We start from the raw sequence: 23,874 nt of genomic DNA, 5'->3' as shown, positions 1-23,874 counted from the left end.
GGAATCGACGACTCGGTTCAGGTCCGTCGCTTCGGGATGGTTTTGCCGCCATTTTTCCAAACCGTCTGGTGACTTCGGCAATGTCAGCTTCCCATTGTTGGTCCACCTCCCCGCAGTCCACAAGGCTTTCTTGATTTATTTCGGTAGAAGCGGCCATGCTATTTCGGGGGGGGTCGCGATACCCGGTGGATTCATAAGTCAAGAGTTCGTCAAGTACTTCTTGCAAGTCACCGGTGGGCTTAGCGATAATTCTATTTTGTAATTGCTCGTCACGCAAGCCCAGCACCACTCTGTCCCGGATTCTTATTTCTAAGTTGTCATACTTGCAACGTACTGCTGCTTCTCTGACTGCAGCAACGAATTTTTGGATTGACTCGCCCGGTCTCTGATTCCGTTTTTCGAAAATGCGCCGCCAAAAGAGTTCTGATCTCCTTGGCGTAAAGTGTACTTTTAATTTGGCTAATAAATCGGCATACGGAACGCTAGATACCGGCAGTGGTTGACAAAGTCCCACAGCAACTCGATACACTGGTGTGCCGCAAATGGTTAGTAAGGCAGCCGCCTTTTTTCGGTCATCGGTTATGCCGTTAACGAGCAAAATCCCTTCAACCTGTCCCACATATTCTTCCCAGTCCTCTGGGAAGTTTGGATCGAATTCCTTTAAGGACCCAATTTGCGCCATTCGGTGGATTGTTGATTCCGCCGCGGCCGCTTGTAGTTGACTCTGAATTCTTTTTAAATTTACCGCCTTACGCGCAGCTGTTCTGCCGATCCTTCTCTAGTCCGCCGTCTATCCCACCTTCGTCGCCAGTTGTTTGGTTCAGGCAGACGAATGACTCAGAGAGGTTAACAGCAAAAAAGGTTTATTCAATACACATATGTCAACTGACAACTGTCAAAATGACTCTGGCTTTTATACTAGAGCTGTTTAAACTGTATCCAATCACAAGTCCGGGTTTTCCCGCCTTTACAACTTTAACCAATAGTTGCACCAGAATCTCCCGCTTCAAGGAACCTTCTTTGCAACCAGCTACTGACATATTTGCAACAAAGCTACTGACATAACAAAAGGTGCAGTATATACGAAACTGAAGGTGAACGAAAAACAGAAGCTGAAAGATACTTGCCTAATCTTCTTTTTGATCATGGATGTTTCCTGTTTTTTTCCTCAAAGAATTACAAAATGTAGGAATATTTTGTTGTTTTGCTTATCACCTCCAAAGCCCTCCCCATTCTTATTACCTCAAACAGCTGTTAGCAAGCTCTTCTCAAAAATCTCAACAGTTAATTAGCAACAAGACACAGTAAACATGTACAGCATGCCACATTTAATTATATTGTAATTTTCTTAAGTTAAAAACAGCACATTATTCAAAATTGTGTCATTTTTTTCCTTTCTTAGAAAAAGAAATTTTAGCCTTCCAGTTAAAATTGCCACAAGTTTCCCTGACAACCCCAAGACTGTTGAATTGTTTGAACAACCCATTTCACCTTCACAGAATGAAAGATGTAAAAAGCTAATAGTTGTAATTTTTGAGGGGGGAAAATCCTCTACGTTGTTTGGCAGTATGATAATTGGAAGCAGGTAATGCCTACGCTTGTTTTTACTTCAGGCTTGCAACTTTCTATGGTAGAGAAACTATAGAAAGTATACACTAGTTTAAGATAATCTATAAGATTACTGCAGAACATTCACATTATCAAAATATATGTTTCAGAAAAAAATACATTTTATCTCCCATAAAAATCACAAATGAACCACTAGCCTGATATATATCGTCATATTCCTCAGGTATTTTCTAATTACTAATCTTCCCAACTCCCAGAATTTCCTATGGCCATTGCTGAAATTAATGGGAGTGGAAAGGTTGAAAAATCTGATACAAAAGACCAGATACTACACCATTGTTTTTGCTGAGCATACAGTACCATGAAACAATGATTAAAACATTGTAAATAGAACCCAGAGTTCACTCTGTTAAACTGAGAAGTCCAAAACCAGTCCAAGTATTTCTTCTACCACCCCCAAACCTACCAATTCAGGAGAATATGTTATATGGATATATTTTTCTAAGCTGCTCCCTGGAAGAGAAGGAAGAAAAAAGCTGACTTTCTCCTATCTTTCTCCAATTATCTTTCCTACTACTCAAATCCTATGATTCAGATCTTTTTTTTAACTTTGTGAAGGAGGACAAAAAATCCTTTTGTATAAATATTTTTTCTAAACCTTGCTCAGTAGGAAAATTAAGAACCAATCATTAAAAGTAATGAATTCATTTAGAACAAGTGGACTATTTCAACTTTCATATTTTTTCCATAGAGAAGAGATAATATATGGAACAGACACAAATAAAAGGCACAAATTTGTTTGCTATTATTAATCAGTTTAGGGGCAAATGAAATTTCTATGAAAATACTGTACTGTCTGGAGGATGCATACATTGTCTCAAATTGTGGATCAATTAAACCTTTTATAAAATATTTAATGAAGAAAGACATGTATTCACGCAGAACAATGCCATTATCTTTGTGAAATCATAGAATCAAATCTCTACATCTAAAATCAATGCTTAGTTCCATGAGCTTCTCAAATTTCAAAATCATAAGGTCACGCAAGATTTTTTTTCCCCTACTGAATACTTAATACATGCTAACAATAGATAGCAGGTATTTTTTCAACAATTTTTGCCAAGTTCAACAAAACAAAAGTGAGACTGTAATATAAATGTTTAATGCATTCATTATATGACTAATATTAGTCATATAAGCATCTATTACACATACGAATTTAGCATGAGATTATTATATCCAAATCATATCTTAATTTAACCAGACACTTTCTCTTTAAAAATTAAGAAATTATTCTCCATCAACCTTATCTTTGTCTTCCACAACATCTGCCAAGATGTCATCTGGATCCAGGATTCCGCCATCTGTGTATTCCAGATGGTGAACATTCACCCAATGTGAAGGATTCTGCAAATGAAACATAAGTATATGTTCTCATTAATCACTATTTGAGCACACTTCTGTCTACAATATGAAGGTTTTATATTATATTTTTAGTTATTATATTTTTTCACACAGTATACCATTATATCTAATATCAAATTCTGAAAAATATAATTGCTGAACACACACTGAAAAGCAAAGTAAAAGTGAAATGAAAATTTAGTATCAGAAAAACAAATGCAAGCAATGTTACATCACTGCAGGATTTGTTTTGCAAGAGCCAGTAAAAGAACAATGCAAGGCTTTTATATATGTATATAAAAAAACAGTAAAAACCCTGTGTAAGGCACCTTGAAAACTATGGATTTGTCTGTCTTATCCTAATTTAGAAGAGCATTAGTGAACATAATAATTGAAATATTAAAGTGTCACTCTTTAACCATTTCTGATAAACCAGCCATAAGGTTCATATGTAACACTAAATCAATCCATATGGGTCCTCAGAAATTCTGCATTCTCACTTTGTTACTAAAACAGCCATTTGTTTCATAAAACTTCAATTCCTTGATAAACCTCTACAACAGGGCTCTTCTGAGGAAGCTACCTCTTACTTGATCTACTTGAATGTACCTCTTCTATTTGTATGATACCTGGATCCATGTTAAAAGGTAAAACATAATGTTCAGCTACTTGGTCTGGGTTAACAGACTCACCTGTACTGAACTTAATCACAACTCAAGTCTAAATATTATAGGGTACTAGGGTTCATTTTAACTGATGCTAAATTATATCCTATAATCCCACGATATCACAAGAATATCCAATGTCTCAAAAAACACCATTTGCCTCTTGCTTCCACCAATGTTAACTTTTTAACATATGAAAAAGTTGCTGAAGAACATTTCTTATAGCACAAGAGCATTTTTTGAAGAAAGTATTAAGACAATACCAACTTTATTATAAAAAATGGAATGTTAGGGTACAAGGACTTACTGTATAAAGAAATTAGGCAAGTTTTTATTAGGCAGCAAACAGAAGCTGTGTTTTATAAAAATTAACAAATGTTACCTGCTGCAAACCTATATCATTTGGTTCCATTAAATATAAACCATTAACCACCCCACAGAGTTGTTTTTTTGGGAATAACAGGACAGTACTTTGGTATACTAGATGAGGTTCAATAGCATTCAAGGAGGGTTAGAATTCACCCTCTTCTGCCACGTAGGGATAATAATAATAAGTTGGAAGGGACCTTGGAGGTGATCTAGTCCAACCCCCTGCTCAGTCAGGAAACCCTATACCATTTCAGGCAAATGGCTGTCCAGTCTTTTCTTAAAAACTTCCAGTGTTGGAGCATTCACCACTTCTGGAGGAAGGTTGTTCCACTGGTTAATTGTTCTAACTGTCAGGAAGTTTCTCCTTAGTTCTAGGTTGCTTCTCTCCTTGACTAGTTTCCATCCGTTGCTTCTTGTCCTGCTTTCAGGTGCTTTGGAGAATAGCTTGACTCCCTCTTCTTTGTGGCAACCCCTGAGATATTGGAACACTGCTATCATGTCACCCCTCCTTCTTCTCTTCATTAAACTACACATACCCAATTCCAGCAACAGTTCCCTATATGTTTTAGCCTCCAGTCCCCCAATCATCTCTGTTGCTCTTGTCTGTACCCTTTCTAGAGTCTCGACATCTTTTTTACATCGTGGTGACCAAAACTGGATGCAGTATTCCAGGTGTGGCCTTACCAAGGCACTGTAAAGTGGTATTAGTATTTCACGTGATCTTGATTCTATCCCTCTGTTAATGCAGATTTTAGACTAAGTCCCTATTTGACTCCTTCACCTGGCTTGACCAGTCTCTCTTCTATATATTTTGTTATTTAAAGTTCACAATCCACTCTGAGGAATTTATCAACTCTGTCCAACCATTACTGTTTCAGTCTTCCCCTTCTCTTGTCTCATTCATTCTTCTGTAATATATTTGTCTTGGTAGTTCAGTGGTCAGAATGCAGTGTTGCAGGCTAACTCTACCCATGGCCTGGAGTTCAATCCTGACTGGCTCAAGGTTGATTCAGCCTTCCATCCTTTTGTAGTTGTTAAAATGAGGACTAAGATTGTTGGGTGTAATATGCTGAAGTTGTAAACTGCTCAGAGAGTACTGTAAAGGACTATAGGGTGGTATATAAGTCTAAGTGCTATTGCTATTGCCTTGCAAGCTGATCTTCATACATTCTGTCTATATGACAAAATCATCTCAGTATACATTATTATAGTGTTCACTGACTTTTGAATCAGATCATCAATCTCTTGTTTTATCACACATATTTCATAGGTTCCCAGTTTCTATTGCTGCCAATTTATTTTTTGTACCCTCTCAATTTCATATAACAGAGTGAGAAGAAGCACACTGTTGCACAAAGACATTTTAATTTCTTTTGATATTCATTCCTCACAGCAAGCCACATGCCTCTTAACCCTTTCTAATAGCATTTGCACATTTTAAAATTTATAAACATTCAATATCTAAATATGGTGAACTGATTTATATAAATATATAAACATATTAACATTCAACCAAGGTACACAAATTCATTCTCACATTCATATATTTCTCAGTAACCTTCTGAAGAAGAGTGTCTGTTGCACATTCTGCTGACCAGCATAAAGCCAAATTGCACTTCATAAATTTTGCTCAGTCGCCTCCTGTACCTTCCTAATCAGAATTCAGGAATTCTGGGAGTTGAAGTCCATGAGTCATAAAAGAGCTGAGGTTGCCTACCCCTGGACTAGACAGTTACTTGTCTCAGATGGTAAAGGTTCTCCTGCTCGAGCAGGGGGGCTGCACTAGAAGACCTCCAATGTTCCTTCCAGCGCTATTCTATTCTATTCTATTCTATTCTATTCTATTCTATTCTATTCTATTCTATTCTATTCTATTCTATTCTATTCTATTCTATTCTATTCTATTCTCTGCATTCACTCTTACTACATTTTCCCCTACAAAGGGTAACAACAATAGCATTCTTTCAATTGTCAGACACAGATGTTACCTTCATAATAATTTTCTGAATTTCCTCTCCTTCCCACCCATCTCTTCACGTCATCTAAAAAAAACCATTTTCCCCTGGATTACATTCATGCCAAATATTACATAATTTTAGCCTAAATTTGTCTCTGGTTCCTTCATCACCATCAGTTACAGAAGCATAACATGCAATTATCACCAATACGTAGACTCCTACTTTTACATGTACTCACAACATAAATGACACTAATTCATACTTTCTGATAAATATTTTAGAGTCTTAATTTATATTTGTCAATTCTACTCCATATGATCAAACCACCTTCATTTAAATATGTCTGTCTCACACTCAATGTTTTTTTCCATTCAACACTTGTCCTTTATTAAATATTTAGTAAATATTAGTAAATATTTAGTAAATATTTAGAGTCATGGTGGCGCAATAGTTAGAATGCAGTATTGCAGGCTAATTCTGTCAACTGCCCCCAGTTTGATCCTGACCTGCTCAAGGTTGACTCAGCCTTTTATCTTTCCAAATCAGTAAAACGAGGACCCAGATTGCTAGGGGCAATGTGCTGACTCTGTAAACCACTTAGAGGGATGTACAGCACTAAGAAGCAATATATAAATCTAAGTGCTAAGTGCTATTGTTGTGTTCCAAGTTGTAATCTTTCGTATGCCAGACTTCAACCAAATGATGACAGATGTTTGTCTGAAATAGTTTAGGGCAGGAGTATCAAGCCTGATTGCAATGTGGGCTGCATTGTGACATAGTGGGATGTTTTTTGCCCTTGTGGAGCCGGGTTGAGCATGGCATGCACGGGCTGCATCTGGCCCACGGGTCACGTGTTTGACATGCCTGCTAAAGGGTTTCCTGCCTGAGCAGGGGGTTGGACTAGAAGACCTCCAAGGTCCCTTCCAACTCTGTTATTCTGTTTAGGAAAAGTTTAAATAGAAGTATGGGGAACCATCTCTTCATCAGCATATAACGGCATCTAACAGTAAGAACTGAATGACAACAAGCAATACTGATGATAGAAAAAAGTCTCATAGAGGCTGTAGATATCATGCAATCATAATAATTATATAATTATAGCTGGGCTAGGCATGGTTCTATGGTGTAATTTGAGTGGCCAATAATCAAACTTTATTAAGCTTGGAACAATATTTTACTTAAGTATTAAAAAATTAATTATTGATACTGCAAAAATGTGTATGCACAATATTTTGCACATAAAAAGATATAACAGATTCGGAAAATCAGTAGGGGAAGGGAGAAAGAGGCAAGCTCTGTGAAGATTAGTAGAGTTATGACTATAAGATCAAGACTGAGCAGGCTGATGGGAAAGCAAATTTGTTTTTATTTCTGTTATTTTCATATTAAATTACATTTTCATTATTTTTGTTAGAAGGCAAACCATTTCACCTTATTTTAGTTAAAATTTACATCATTTTGTACTTTATTTTTATTTTTAATTATGAAATTGTTTTTTCATAGAATAAAAAGGGAGTGGATTCAGTCGGAAATGGAGAGTCATGAGGATGATGTCAAAAAACAACAACCTTGCCCTAGATAAATGACAAAGAGAAGGAAGGATGAAAGATATACTTCAGTTCAATGAAGGCCAGAGAACAAACATCTAAAATTCCAAAACATCCATGAAAGTTCTGTGACATTACTACTCAAATTGTAATATATATTGCAGATTGAAATATATATTAACCCACCTTGTCAACCACTGCAAGAAACAATAACAAGCATGGATCAAGTCATAGAGGAATTTTTTTAACTGTGACTTGCATTTCTGGTTGCAATTCTTGATAACTATGTTTACAAGAGAATTTATGGCAGGTTCACCCATTTTTAAAAAAAATATTGGCATTGAGAATCCCAGGTTTGTACACAAGAATTACATTCAAATTAGAGAGATGTAAGAAAAGAACTACATTAGAGGACGGAAACAGATTGATTGTCTGAAGGTATCGTTTTAAATTAATTTCATTATTGCCCAAATTGGAGTTTTAAATAAGTGTACTTTGGGTCTATAATCAATAAAATAAAAAGAAGCTCTCATACAATTAGTACTGTAGAATCAGAACCAAACAGATCAAAGACTAAAACAATTTCTTCAAAGCCAATTCACTGCAAAATCTTCTATGAATACAAGAGCTATCTTTAAATTTACATATATTATGTAAATTTTAATATATTATAAAATAACATATTGACAGATATTAGCTTACCATTACAATATCTTAACTCACAAAATTAAGAATTTATTACATCTGCTGCCACACGCTTAATAAATCTTTATTTGCTTATAGTACAATAATTGAATAACTAATTGCTAATCTCAAGTAGGTTACTTCAATCAATTAAAATGTACTGCTCAAGGTCAAGTTCTACATAACATAACCTTCATAGGTTTCAGTTTACCTATTATTTTTATACTATATTTTAGAGAAAGCCATAACTTTTTATGTACCGTATATACTTGAGTATAAGCCGAATTTTTCAGCCCACTTTTTGGGCTGAAAAATCCACTTCGGCTTATACTCCAGTGAACAAAAAAAAAAGAACTTACTGAGGACTTGCGCGCGGCCGAGCTACTTTGCCTGACGCTGCTGGGGTCGCGTCTCGGCCGGGGCCTTGCAGGATCCGGCCCGGGTGCCTCTGCTCGCCCTCAGCAGCACCTGGCCCAGAATCACATGCGAAACAAGCCCGGCAGAGGAGCCGGAGCGGCGAGCAGAGGCGCCCGGCCCAGATTCTGCAAGGCCCGGCCGAGACGCGCCCCCAGCAGCGGAGCTGCTCCGGCTCCTCTGCCGGGCTTGTTTTGCATGTGAGCTACTTTGCCTGACGCTGCTGGGGTCGCGTCTCGGTCGGGGCCTTGCAGGATCCGGCCCGGGCGCCTCTGCTCGCCCTCAGCAGCACCTGGCCCGGAATTACATGCGAAACAAGCCCGGCAGAGGAGCCGGAGCGGCGAGCAAAGACGCCCGCCCGGATCCTGCAAGGCCCCGGCCGAGACGCGCCCCCAGCAACGGAGCCGCTCTGGCTCCTCTGCCGGGCTTGTTTTGCATGTGAGCTACTTTGCCTGACGCTGAGAAGACCCGCTTGGGCACTCGGGTTGGTGTCAGTCTCCGCAGGCCCTTCTCGTTTCCAGGAACGTCAAGCGCGCTTGGCTCCCCACCCCCACGGCAGGGCAGGGCAGGGCAGGGCAGAGACTTGCTCGCCCTTCTGACGGCCCTGAAGAGAAACGAAGGGCTTGCAAACTCCCCGCGAGAAGCTGGGCGAAGTGCGCGGCTGGGCGAGTGTGTGCCTGCGCACGTATTTACGAAAGAAAGGCTTCGAGAGTTCTTCTTTCTCCGCCCCCTTGGGGGGAACTCTAGCTCGGGCTCGCTCGCGCGCAATTCTCTCTCTCTCTCTCTTTCTCCGCCGTGGCGATGGTGGGGCGCCAAGGTAACCTGAGAACGCGGCAGGGAAGAGCCATATTTAACTACCCTGTTCCCTGCTTTCCGTGTGGCAGACCCGTATGTGCCAGCTCTCGGGTCTCTGGGGACTGGCGGCTTATTAGGCTGGGCCTTCGGCCGTCCGCAGCTGAGGCGGCGGTGGCGGTGGCGGAATCTGATGCCGAGGCAGCGGGAAAGAGTTTCTCAAAAGCCCCGAGGGCTCCCGAGGAAGGCATTGGGGAGGAGGAGCTTTGCACCTTGGAGACACGATGGAGCCGCTGTGACGGTTACTCCAGAGAGAGTTGCACGAAGCCAAGGCGTCTCTCTTCCTCCTCCTCACCGTTTCCTTTGCTTTTCTTCGTGCTTTTTATTCCTCTGCGGAACTCTGCTGCTGGATTTTTCAGCGACTGCCGTAGCCGCGCTTCTCTTCTCGGCTCCGAAAATAGGGATCCTGCAAGCTCCTCTGCCGGGCTTCTTTGCATGGGAGCTACTTTGCCTGACGCATCTCTAATGACTTCAACTTCGGGTGCTAGTTAGAATTTATATCCAGATTGCCTCTCAATTTACACACCCAGAGCCAGAAATGGCATTTTATCCCAGCAAAGTGACCAAGAAGAGAGTAGAAATCCCTATTTTCGGAGCCGAGAAGAGAAGCGCGGCTACAGCAGTCGCTGAAAAATCCAGCAGCAGAGTTCCGCAGAGGAATAAAAAGCACGAAGAAAAGCAAAGGAAACGGTGAGGAGGAGGAAGAGAGACGCCTTGGCTTCGTGCAACTCTCTCTGGAGTAACCGTCACAGCGGCTCCATCGTGTCTCCAAGGTGCAAAGCTCCTCCTCCCCAATGCCTTCCTCGGGAGCCCTCGGGGCTTTTGAGAAACTCTTTCCCGCTGCCTCGGCATCAGATTCCGCCGCCGCCACCGCCGCCTCAGCTGCGGACGGCCGAAGGCCCAGCCTAATCAGCCGCCAGTCCCCAGAGACCCGAGAGCTGGCACATACGGGTCTGCCACACGGAAAGCAGGGAACAGGGTAGTTAAATATGGCTCTTCCCTGCCGCGTTCTCAGGTTACCTTGGCGCCCCACCATCGCCACGGCGGAGAGAGAGAGAGAGAGAGAGAATTGCGCGCGAGCGAGCCCGAGCTAGAGTTCCCCCCAAGGGGGCGGAGAAAGAAGAACTCTCGGAGCGTTTCTTTCGTAAATACGCGCGCAGGCACACACTCGCCCAGCCGCGCACTTCGCCCAGCTTCTCGCGGGGAGTTTGCAAGCCCTTCGTTTCTCTTCAGGGCCGTCAGAAGGGCGAGCAAGTCCCTGCCCTGCCCTGCCCTGCCCTGCCGCGGGGGTGGGGAGCCAAGCGCGCTTGACGTTCCTGGAAACGAGAAGGGCCTGCGGAGACTGACACCAACCCGAGTGCCCAAGCGGGTCTTCTCAGCGTCAGGCAAAGTAGCTCACATGCAAAACAAGCCCGGCAGAGGAGCCGGAGCGGCTCCATTGCTGGGGGCGCGTCTCGGCCGGGGCCTTGCAGGATCCGGGCGGGCGTCTTTGCTCGCCGCTCCGGCTCCTCTGCCAGGCTTGTTTCGCGTGCGAGCTACTTTGCCGGCCGCTGCTGAGGGAAGATCTCTGGAGAGGAGCATAAGGTGAGCTGCTGCATTTCCCAGCCTCGGCTTATACTCGAGTCAATAACTTTTTCCATTTTTGGGGGGGGTAAAATTAGGGGTCTCGGCTTATATTCGAGTCGGCTTATACTCAAGTATATACGGTACTTATATGCTGTATTTTGTTCTCATACATATTTTTATCCTTATTTTTACTTGGGAGAAGTCTTTGCTTCCCAAACACAAGAATACTTTTATAACAAATCTTTTAACTAATAAAAAGTTAATTAAAGATATATTATTTTTATTTATTTTCCCAAAAGTGTATTATCTCAGGATTATGGACCAAATCAATTCAAGGAGCCAAAGAAAAGCAGCTACACAAGGATATTCATGTGGGGATAGTCAAGAACAGCTTCTGAATCAACCACACGACTTGCAAGAAATACTGATGCTTTAGCATATCAAAAAAGATCTTTCAGATGTGCTCTCGTAGAGTATCATATATAAATAAATATATATATATATTTATAATGTATGTATGTATGCATGTATGTATGTATATAAGAAAGGGACGTGGTGGCTCAGTGGGTTAGGACGCTGAGCTTGTCAATCAGAAGGTCGGCAGTTTGGTGGGTCGAATCCCGAGTGCCACGTAACAGAGTGAGCGCCTGTTACTCGTCCCAGCTTCTGCCCACCTAGCAGTTCAAAAGCACTTAAAAATGCAAGTAGAAAAATAGGGACCACTACGGTGGGAAGGTAACAGCATTCCGTGCGCCTTTGGCGTCTAGTCCTGCCAGCCACATGACTACGGAGACATCCTCGGACAAGTGCTGGCACTTCGGCTTTGAAACGGAGATGAGCACCGGCCCCTAAAGTCGGAAAAGACTAGCACGCATGTGTGGGGGAACCTTTACCTTTACCTTATGTATATAAAACCAATCCCATGGGAGCCCCACAGCCAATGACACAGCCAGCTCTTAAGGGACTTCCACAAGATTAACAGGGATTGAACTAACCTCACTGTAGGGGATAGAATGTTCCAAAGGTGTAAGGGCTGAAATGACTTGCCTCCTAGGACCCACCAAGTGTACTTCCCTAATAGATAGGATCAGCAGCATGCCTTCTCTATCTGATTGGATGAGAAGGACAAATATACTGTAACTGGGTTGAGGCGCTGTTTCCAATAGCAATAGCACTTATATACCACTTCACAGTGCTTTACAGCCCTCTCTAAGCAGTTTACAGAGTCAGCATACTGTCCCCAACAATGTGGGTCCTCATTTTACCAACCTCAGAAGGATGATGAACAGTGATTTAGCCTGCAGTACTGCAGATAATATCCCATGTCAGGGCTTTAAAGTCTTGCAGAGGTTTGTGGAGGAATTTATTTAACATCTGCTAGACAAACCTGCTCGGATTTTCTCAGAATTGGATGCCGCCAACCAAAACTTCAGATGGACCTTGCAACCAACCAGCAGAAACTGTCCCCAGCTCCCTCTGAAACCCATTCTGGGTCCATCAGTTGATCAATCTAATGGGTTGAGGCTTCCTGCAATGGATAGTGGCAGCAGAGAACTCCAAGGTTATGAGGCATGATCTGATCATGACAAGGGATACATCAAAAGTTCCCCCAAATACAGATCCAGTCAAAGCCATTGCTCTGATCTGGTACCTGAACACTGTCCTGTGTCAGGCTCTGGATGAACTGGGATAGTCCAATGGCCATCATGGTAGCCATAAACTACCAAACTGCCTCAGATCACACACCAGACAAGGCAGATTGAAGTCCCCCAAATCTTCACATCAAGTCAAGAAGCTAAGCTTGGAGTCAAGGAGCTAAGCAAGAAGTCAAGTCAAGGAGCTGTGAGTGAAGGAGGTAAGCACAGAGATTGTTGTATAGCGGGGAGGCTGGTACAACAGCAATAATCCCAAATGATCTCTAGACTTCAAATCAATAAACAAGTTCTCATATCTGGTGATGCAGAACCCCAGAAAGCCATACAATATTCTCAAATGACAATCACCATACCTCCATCCCTGCCCTCAGAAACCCAGGTAGCTGAAAAGACCCCTTTCAGACCCAGCCAGGTCTCAGTAATACATGACTTGCTGGCCCTCTCATCAGTGAATAAATCATTCATGAGGGAGGCCTTGCAGATCAACCTGGCATTTAGTAGCAACAGCCAAAAAACCAGGGTCTCCGAAGCTCTGCTTACAAAGTACCAGAGCTGAGACCAGGGAGATGGAATTCAGAACTGGTATAAGACAACTGTACTGCATCCCGAGTATGGTCCACTCCCTGTTTCCCACTATATGTCCCTATGCTCATCACCACAATAATATTGTAGTCCATCCCTGTCCTGTCCAATGGCAGCCCCAGCCTAAAATCTATCCCACCCTCCCACCCCCATTCCCAAGACTAAAGGTAAAAAGGTAAAGGTTCCCCCGCACATGCGTGCTAGTCGTTTCCGACTCTAGGGGCCGGTGCTCATCTCCGTTTCAAAGCCGAAGAGCCAGCACCTCCCATTTTCTTTAACCACTCCAGGAGGAGAAGCTGGGCACCCCAAGGCACTAAGCTTTACTAGCTCTCAAGACAGCATCATTTGGCACCCACTCCTACCATCATCTTACCAGAAGGAAGTTTCTCAAGGATCTGTGAGTTCAAAAGTTTTAAATATTTTCCAAAGCCTCACTAAACATTTATGAATTGCAGTATTGTAAGTTCAAAAACACTGATTTTGTTTTTGAACTACAGTCTTTCTAACATTTTAGGACTTTTAGGAAAAGTTTAACTTGACAAAAAACAATCTGAGTTATATATACCATGGAGCTATAAAAAAATAAAAACAAATCCAAATTAGATGATGATTGAAAGAAAAATATCACAGCAAATAGGTTTGCAGATGTCCAGATTTTATTAAAAAATGAAAACAGCTAATCTTAAGATCAACACCTAAAAATACAGATTAGCATTATCTTAGAGTTTTCGTCACAAGAAAGAAAACATATCAATATCTGAAGTTGACAAATATGTAAGTTCTGCTTGCGCATCATAACAAACCATGTTCCCATTTGGCTGGGTATGATAACCTAAGAGTTCTGGTTTGTTCTATGAAAATTTCAACAACAAAAATACTTCCTGGTTTCTAGTCTGCACATCATGATGTTCCATTGTTACTTGAGGTGTTTTTTATTCCTGGGTTAACAGAAAACTATGAGAGAACAAGAGCGCCTATACCAGGGGACCTGAGTTTGCTTTCAATTTGTAGCTGAATATTGAGATTGCCTAAGTAAGTCTTGGGTAGTTGTTTTATTTTAGGTTGGGGGATTGGGAGAAAGGCAGAATTTAGAATGTAATAAAATTAATTGCTGTAAACAGCTTGTTTATATCAGGAACAGACAATCCATGGCATAAAAGCTGAAACTTGTCAGTCCTTCCACTCCAAAAAAAATAAAATACTTTTATGTGCAATTACTCAGAAAAATCACACTCATTGTGTCTGTTACAATTGCATTCCTGAGTCAAAATGGATAATCAGCTAAAGCATTACATAGACCTTTCTTTTGAGTAACTTTTATTCTAATTATGGAAATAGCAACACTGTCTGGATATGACAAAAATCAGGCTGAATTTCTATCTATAGGTACCATATTACACTTTTTAAAAAGGAGAAAGGTTGAGGGCTGGAACTGCGTTTAATTTATCTCAGCACTTCTTAAATGAATATTGAATAGCAACATGAACACACATGCTCCTTGCCTAAGAAATACATCCCATGTTTGTGTATAACATCAAACCATTCCAACATTATTTTATGAGCATATCCTTTATGTAAAGAGTATCGCTTTGGGACATATTATGCAAATGTTTTCCTAATCATATATTTAAAAAGTAGTCAGTTGAAATTAATAAACCCTAAGTAGGAACTATAATTGCTTATTTAGACATCTCTATTTCTTACCTTGCAATGAAAACTATTCCCAAAAAACAAATTAGTACCAATAATTTTACCTTTCTTAAGGTTGGCACTAAATGTCAAGGTCATTATCACAAAGACAACAAAGCAAAGGAACAGAACAATAAGAGAGCTGAATTTTCAGTGCCAAGCATTGAATAGGAGATGAAATATATGAACATTTAAAAAAAGGAATGCATCTATGCTAGTAATTCACAACCAGTGGCCCACTTGATAAAACACATCAGCTCTATAGCAACCCAGGAAAGATACAATACACCCTATTTTGCTGATTGCAAATACAAATTAGGTTTTGTAAAGTGCCTAGTTGCTCACAAGACATAAATCAGTGGAACATATTCAACTTGATCAGAGTGTAAAATTACAGGAGTTTCACCAGACTCTGACAAATATATTTTGAGCTTCAGATATAACATAAAAACACTAAAAGTGCTAATATAATGCAGTAGTAATAGCCTCGGTTTAAGGTAACATGCATACAGATGTGGCCAAAAGTATTGGTAACCATCGACTTTTTCCCCAAAGAAAAGGCATTCTGGAGCAAAACACAATGCCCTGTGTTAGAAAGTCGTCTCAGTCCAGCAAGAGAATGGACCAAAACATGCATCTAAGAAAATCCAAGAATAATAGAAAAGCAGACATTGGATTGTCCTGAAGTGGCCTGCTATGAGGCCTGATCTGGATCCAATAAGAACATTGATGGAAAGCACTAAAATTCAGCTGAGATAAGAACCATCAAATCTAGAAGACTAGGACAAATTGCAAGTTGAGAGGTATAGAAGCCTTACTCAAAACTACAGAAAGCACTTAATTGCTTCAAAAGAACATGCTACAAAAGTTACATTAGGAATAGCAATAATTATGTACATACCATATTCTGGTAAATAATAATGGAAATGAAAATAGCAAGTTATACATCAAAAGCATGAGACTGCTCCATGTTCTATGCAATAAAGAATTTTGGATGCCGTTTACTTATGTGAGTTTCAACTTATTTTTTACGCCAAATCGGGATTTTTTGTGCAAAAGTGCAGTGCCTATATTTTTGGCAATATCTATCTTTAGCATAAAGAAAAATCATAAATTAATATGAATATGAATCACCAACAAATGACTTTAGTTGGAGTAAATAATCTAGGCTAAATACAACTGATTGATTTTGAAGCAAAATAACTTACTGTCTGAACAATAAGCCTTTAAAACAGCCAGTAAACACTGTCCCCTTCAAAGGTGCTTCACTCTTTCACCCATTTCCTAAGTTTTACCCAGCATTTTTTATTAGATAGGGTAGATAATAAATAAATTCCTATAAATTCCCTGTCATAGGGAAAGAACAACTCCATGAAGGCTGAAAAGACAATGTAAGTTGCCTCTCCTAAACTTCAAGCTCCAGGAGCAATAGGTGACATAGCAAATAAAATTTATGTGCTAGCCCGGTAACACAATTATTAAATTACTCTACCCACTTTCATAGAACCATGCTGGAGCTCTGCTTCATCCACACCCGTCTGTTTGGATTCTTAAGTTTCCTTTCCAATGTCAGGGAAGTGTTCTAACTTTTCTTTGGACCAAAGAGTGTAGATAACATTCCTCCTCAGGCATGCTTTCAAACAACAAGACTGCTTCTTTAAAATGCTGGCTCCCTCTTTGTCTAATGCAGACCGGGGCAAGTCATGGTCCACAGGCCGCTTCTGGCCCTTTTACTGTCCCTGTCTAGCCTCTGGCAGGGGTGGCGGGCTGGACAGCGACAACAGTCCCTTGGGGAAAATTGATTGCTCACCCTGGTCTAATGGAAGCACACTTGAGGAAACATGAATTCTGATGCAAATATTATTCGATCTAAAAGTTGTTTCTACTTTATTATTTAACAAACTATTGTAATTACTGGCCATCCTTAATGAATACTGCTATATTTGCTTAATACAGTTGCAAGAAAAAGTATGTGAACCCTTTGGGATTACGTGGAGTTTTGCATGAATTGGCCATAAAATGTGCTCTAAACGTCATGTAAGTCACAACAATAGAAAAACACAGTCTGCTTAAAATAATACTACACAAACATTAGCTGTTGTCATGTTTTAATTGAAGATAAGATGAAAACATTCACAGTGCAGGGTGGAAAAAGTATGTGAACCTTTGGACTTAATAACTGGTTGACCCTCCTTTGGCAGCAATAACCTCAACCAAACGTTTCCTGTAGTTGCAGATCAGACCTGCACAACAATCTGGAGTAATTTTGGACCCCTCCTCTTCACAAAACTCTTTCAGTGTAGCAATATTCTTGGGATGTCTGGTGTGAATTGCTCTCTTAAGGTCATGCCACAGCATTTCAATCGGGTTGAGGTCAGGACTCTGGGCCACTCCAGAAGGCGTATTCTGTTCTGTTGAAGCCACTGTTTTGTTGAATTACTTGTATGCTTTGGGTCATTGTCCTGTTGCATCACCCATCCTCTGCGGAGCTTCAGTTGGCGGACAGATGGCCGTACGTTTTTCTGCAAAATGTCCTGATAAACTCTGGAATTCATTTTCCCATCAATGACAACAATCCGTCCAGGCCCTGAGGCAGCAAAGCAGCCCCAAACCATGATGCTCCCTCCGCCATGTTTTACAGTGGGGATGAGGTTTTGATGTTGGTGTGCTGTGCTGTGCCTTTTTTTCTCCACATATAGTGTTGTGTGTTTTTCCCAAACAACTCAATTTTGGTTTCATCTGTCCACAGTATATTTTGCCAGTAGTGCTGTGGAACATCCAGGTGCTCTTTTGCAAACTTCAAACGTGCTGCAATATTTTTTGGGGACAGCAATGGCTTCCTCTGTGGTGTCCTCCCATGTACTCCATTCTTGTTTAATGTTTTCCTTATTGTAGATGTGTCAACAAAAATGTTAGCATGTGCCAGAGATTTCTGTAGGTCTTTAGCTGACACTCTAGGATTCTTCTTTACCTCATTAAGCATTATGCGCTGTGCTCTTGCAGTCATTTTTACAGGACGACCACACCTAGGGAGAGTAGCAACAGTGCTAAACTTTCTCCATTTGTAGACAGTCTGTCTTACCGTGGACACATGAACATCAAGGCTTTTGGAGATACTTTTGTAACCCTTTCCAGCTTCATGCAAGTCAACAATTCTTGATCGTAGGTCTTCTAAGAGCTCTTTTCTGCGAGGCATGGTTCACATCAGACAGTGCTTCTTGAGACCAGTAAACCCAAAACAGGTGTGTGTTTTTAAAGGGCAGGACGGCTGTCAGCAACACATCCAATATCATCACACTGGTTGGAGTCAAGGTTGGCTCACTCCTGGCTCCAATTAGCTCTTGGAGAAGTCATTAGGCTAGGGGTTCACATACTTTTTCCACCCTGCACTGTGAATGTTTCCATCTTATATTCAATTAAAACATGACAACAGCTAATGTTTGTGTAGTATTATTTTAAGCAGACTGTGTTTTTCTATTGTTGTGACTTACATGACGTTTAGAGCACATTTTATGGCCAATTCATGCAAAACTCCACGTAATCCCAAAGGGTTCACATACTTTTTCTTGCAACTGTATATGATTGTGAAAGGATAACATCTTCATCAGCCAAACACAAAGATACGAAGATAAAGGGGAAAAATGACAAACGGGAGTAGGAAAATTATAAATACTTTCCTCCAAGAAATAGATGGAATAAAAGATAGAACAGATTAATAAATTTGTCCATTCTCTAGACTTCTAAGCTGCACCCAGAAATATAAAGTTGATTGTGCTAGAACCAAAGAAATAAATTATCTGTTTAACTGAATTATGACAAAATATAGTAAGATGATGATGATGATTATTATTATTATTATTATTATTATTATTATTATAAACTTTTATTCATAAAACATGAAACTCAGTCAACTGAACACTCAAATTGGCTGGCACTAATGGTTGACATGGGTTGTTTATCTTCTTCCAGTGGTATTCTTCATTCTCTGTGTATATGAAGAGGGAGCCTGCACAGAAATTATCTGTTCCAAAACCAATCCAAGCAACAATGTAAAGCCTCAGCCAGACCAGGCATCAGTGCCCCATCATTTATTACTATATTTAAGATAATTATTATATATACACCAATACACCGACACACACACACATACACACATACACACATAACCTTTACTATTCCCAGCAGGGCAACCTATTATGTAAACCCATTTAGCTGAACCATTGAAGCAGTCTTTTGTTCTCCAAACAGTATCTTTTCAGTAAGAAAGTTTACTGGTACACTGGAAGTTTTTAAAGTAACAGTATTACTCCCCTGTAACTTAGATCAAAAGAGGAAAAATTTCTGGTGCTCCAATTCCTTTTTTTTTTTTTGATCCAGTATAATCAAGTACGAGAACCATTTAGAGTATTTATAGTAGATATTTATGTGGCATCTATCTCTACAATCTAATCTAATCTAATCTAATCTAATCTAATCTAATCTAATCTAATCTGGGCTGGGCTGGGCTGGGCTGGGCTGGGCTGGGCTGGGCTGGGCTGGGCTGGGCTGGGCTGGGCTAGGACAGGGATTTTAATGTAGCAAAATCATTCATCTTTATTAATGAAGAGCTGGGTAAGAAAAAGTCTCAAGAAATCTGTCTGTCCCGCACTATCCATTTGCATATTTCCCCATATCCTATTTTCTAAGCTTCAAAATGACTGGGCCCTTTATCTATGAAGACCCCCATGAGTGTTTTGTCCCCCCCATTTCATTGTCATTTTCATTAGCTTGTTAAACACCGTGCTTTAAGATTTGATATTTGTTCAGTCGTACGTTAACAACCGGCTCAAATAAGACCTTCCACTTAAAATAATTGTTACTGTTTTATCAGTGCTGTAAAATATTTTGGTTTGTAGCTTTTGCAATTTCAAACAATCATTCTTATTGAGCCATTAACAAAAATAAATGTAAAGCATTTGATGGCTGTATTTTATCTGACAGTGTACAGAAATTATGTGCAACAATCAAATTTCAACAGTAACTGAAAAAGGAGTTTAGGGGTCAAATAAAATTATTGGGTGGGGCCGAATGTGTCCAGTCAGCTGTCAAACTTCACTTGAATTGATTTCTGATAGTCAATGATGAATGTTCTATTCCTTCATTCAAGTGGATAGAGCTATGATATGAATTACATCGACATGTTCTGTTTAATAAAATGTACCTTCCATGATAGTTTAAAAGGGGGTTAAAGGGAACTGTTTAGGGAAGATGACATGAGCTGGATTTAATATGATGTAATCAACAATGGCAAATGGGTGACTCTTCATTCAACTCTCTCCAGAAACTTCCATTGATTTAGAAGTTCAATGAAGGTCAAACAAAATAACAGGTGATTTTTGAAGATGCTGTGAATGGCCACCAATTGGCAACTTTTCAAAACAATTTTTGAAATGTTATATTAAATCAATACCCAAAGGATAGAACATGTTTTTGCTTATATATTCCTTATGTCTGCGAAAAAGAGATTTTTAAGAAAGGAAGAAATACCTAGGAGTCTTTGGGATCAATGCTTTGTAAAGCCACCAAGAGGAACACTGTCTGGAAGACATTCAAGTGTTAAACCTAATACTGTATATCTCCAAGAATTAATCAACTCATTCCATATGAATACTATCATCTATATCCAACAGGTAATGAATGGCTCATCATTTGATCATAGATTAGAGAGTGGCTAGCAAAAACAAATGTATGAAAGAAAAAGAAGCCTTTGTTATACATCTTTTTAAAAGGGTATACTACTGAGATTTGTTCAAGTTTCATCTTTCACACAGGTCAGTTTTACCTATAAAGAACTCTCAGTTATATAATAAGACAAAACTTGCATTTTCTTTTAATTAATTTGAGTTCTAAAACTAGCAGCATTACTCAACTTGGTTATGCAGGCTGGGAGGTATAAATTTTACAGCTAGACGACTATACATTTCTCATTCCTATCCTATCTTTTTATATCATAAATGCCATCAAATGTGGAGAGGGTTTTTTTAAAATCAACATCATGTTACAGTGCACATGTTTATTTTACATATATAAATAAGGAACAGGAGAAAATCAAATTGGTTTATACTAAAAAAACACCAAATATTTTTTTAATAAAATGCCCCACCTAAAAAAATCTAACTATAAGCAGGTGTGATGGAAAAATATGGGATATGAATGAAATCAGACCTGGACGCACAACAGACCCCAAAACACAGATTTAGAAATTAGACAGACAGATGCTGTAATCCTAAACATACCCTAAACATTCTTGGGTATAAATATTACTGAATACAATTATAAGTAGGTATCAATCAATCAATATTTATTCAGAGACCAGCAAATAAAACAAAAAAGGCAATTAATTAGGGTAAAAAGAAAAAAAGTTCTAAAATATTTAAGATGGATTAGAAAAGAACTATGGCATACTGTACAAAATAAAGAACAGTACTTAGCTCTGATCAAGGAATTCAAATCAGATTAATCTGATAATAAAACAAATCAGAATGACTAAGATGTTTAGTAAAGAAGAGAAATAATAATAATTCCTGGTAGCATCTGCATTGAGGGGACAATAAAAATATGTTCCATCATTTCAACTGTTCCTCCACTGTACGGACACAGTCTCTCTTCAAAGGGGATCTTTTGGTATCTCCCTCATGGCTGTTGGGAGGGCATTGCATCTGCCAAGGAAAAGGCCCTTCTAAATTTTGGAACTGTTATGTAACTAAGGTATCGGTAATAAAGAATAATATCTTTAAATTGAGTTCAACTCCAGATAACTACTTGGATGTGTCCCTGAAGAATGTCCCTTGGTTAATAACAACAGTGGGGTCTTCTGGTATTGCCATTGCTAAGCCATACGATTGTAAAGTGCAACATCACATGACTGCATTGCTTAGCAACAACAATCCCAGAAGTCCCCATGGCTTTTGCCAACTGAATCAGACCAACTATTAAGCAATGATCCATCCTGATCCAAGTCATTCCTACCTTAGTCCCCCTGAGACCCAAGCTTCTGTAAGGTAAGAGACTGCCTTCTCCTGAACACTCCCCATCTGCCCATCTCGCCCTCATCTCTGCCCTTTTGACCCTCAACCTACATGCTGCCTCCAGGTGCCACCATCCAGCTCTGCCCACCTGTGCCCCTGCCATACACCACTATTGTATTACCCTGGGCACTAGTCTAGCACTCCACCTAGGGTCTCCATTTGTGCCCTGCCCAGGGCCTTCTTTCACAAAAGAAACCCAGCACATCAAAGGCCTTGCTGCACCAGCACAACAGCAGAACCCGGTTAGAAGGGTCCTTCTTTGCACCAGCACAGTCAGAATCTCCTTTCACACACTGGGCTTCTTTCACGAAAGAAGTCTTTGGGTGGGGCATGCATGAAGACCCTGGCTGGTGTGCAAATGGAGGCCTTGAGCAAGATGCAAGAAAAGCTCTGGCTGCACTAGCATAAAAGCCCCTGGCTGATACAGTTCTGATGAGTTAGGTAGTGACCATGGCAGTATGGGGACAGGACAGGTAGCAGAGGCAACTGGTAATAATGGGTAGGCAGGAGGGGATCAATGCAGGTATGCCCAAGTGGGCTCAAATTTTGTTCACACTTCAATGGCCAGAACTTCAATAAGTTGGAAGACCCTTTGTTTAGTGCCACTGTAACTTTGAATAGTCACTGAACAAACAAAACTACCTGTAGTTTTTCTGGACAGGTATTGCCTTCTTCCAACATACAGAAGCAACCATTTCAACTTCCCAATCTAGCCACAGCCTGGTGTTCTCTGAAGGTCACCCATCCAAGTAGGCCTTATCTTGAAGAGATGAGAGGGGAGGGGAGGGGAGGGGAGGGGAGGGGAGGGGAGGGGAGGAGAGGAGAGGAGAGGAGAGGAGAGGAGAGGAGAGGAGAGGAGAGAAGAGAAGAGAAGAGAAGAGAAGAGAAGAGAAGAGAAGAGAAGAGAAGAGAAGAGAAGAGAAGGTTTACTAGCCTCCCTGTAGCTTGTTATACTTTAGAATCTAGTAGCCAGCAGATACTTACTATAGAACGTGATTTTCTTGATCTTTACTAAAGGTAAACATACCGGCTTAGAAGTAGGCCTATTATTATTGGTGCTCTTACTCTCAAATAATTACTTCTATAATCAGGAGAAATCCTGTTTTCTCTTTTGTTTCCTTAGTCAACTACTGAAGGTGACATGGGGGGAAGGAGGAGGTACTAACTATGCACTTCCAGTCTCACACTCAAAAACAGTGACTTTGGTAAATGTATAAGTTTTGTGTGCATCTTGCTAACACATTGGGGTATCCTGGTTCAATTGTATTCTTCCCTCCATTTTTCTAATCCCACTGGAGGCTCTCTGGGAGTAATTGTATTGCTAATTCACTAAAGAAAAATGTGAGAAATGATCTCCGTTATATTTAAGCATTTGACTTCCATACAACAGAAAGAAAACAATAATTCTCAGGTCCACTACAAACTGTGATTTACAACTACCCCGATAATCATAGCACACTGCGTAACTTACACAGATCTGATTAATGTAAATTATACTACTGTATTGGAGGTTATACTTTTAAAGTAGAAAATTATCCAAAAATAGTTTCAGGAATTAATTGTTGCCAAGGGGGTAAAACAAATATTTGTATCCATTTCCTTTTGTAATTTAATGTAGTTGATTTACAAGACCTGCAAAATATGCCTATAGGGAAGGTTTCCAAATATTAAAATTCCTATAAAAACCATTCACGTTTGTTATTACTACGGATAAACAAAATCAGAGCACCACTTACTTTAAAAAAGCAGCAAGCTTTACTCAATTAGAAGACTCACAGCTTATCTAATATAGAGACTGCTACATTAGTAATGTTCAATGAGTTTAAAAAATGCGGCTCACTGCATGCAATCTA

General features: G+C 40.1%; 1 protein-coding gene across 4 annotated transcripts in view; it reads right to left on the bottom strand.

Annotated features, from left to right (window-relative positions):
• Nucleotides 1–23,874, bottom strand: part of PARD3B (par-3 family cell polarity regulator beta) — a 600,416-nt gene that overhangs the window by 560,844 nt on the left and 15,698 nt on the right. For all 4 annotated transcript variants that reach the window (XM_081312950.1, XM_081312947.1, XM_081312948.1 and 1 more), the window contains exon 2: nt 2,875–2,976. In XM_081312950.1, coding sequence (XP_081169076.1) covers nt 2,875–2,976 — 102 coding nt within the window. The remainder of the gene's footprint in view (nt 1–2,874; nt 2,977–23,874) is intronic.

This window comes from Vipera berus (genome assembly GCF_964194415.1).
Source record: "Vipera berus genome assembly, chromosome: 1".
NCBI classification, from domain to species: domain Eukaryota; kingdom Metazoa; phylum Chordata; class Lepidosauria; order Squamata; family Viperidae; genus Vipera; species Vipera berus.
Note: the sequence above shows the minus strand (reverse complement) of the source record. Positions and strands in the feature narration are given on the sequence as shown.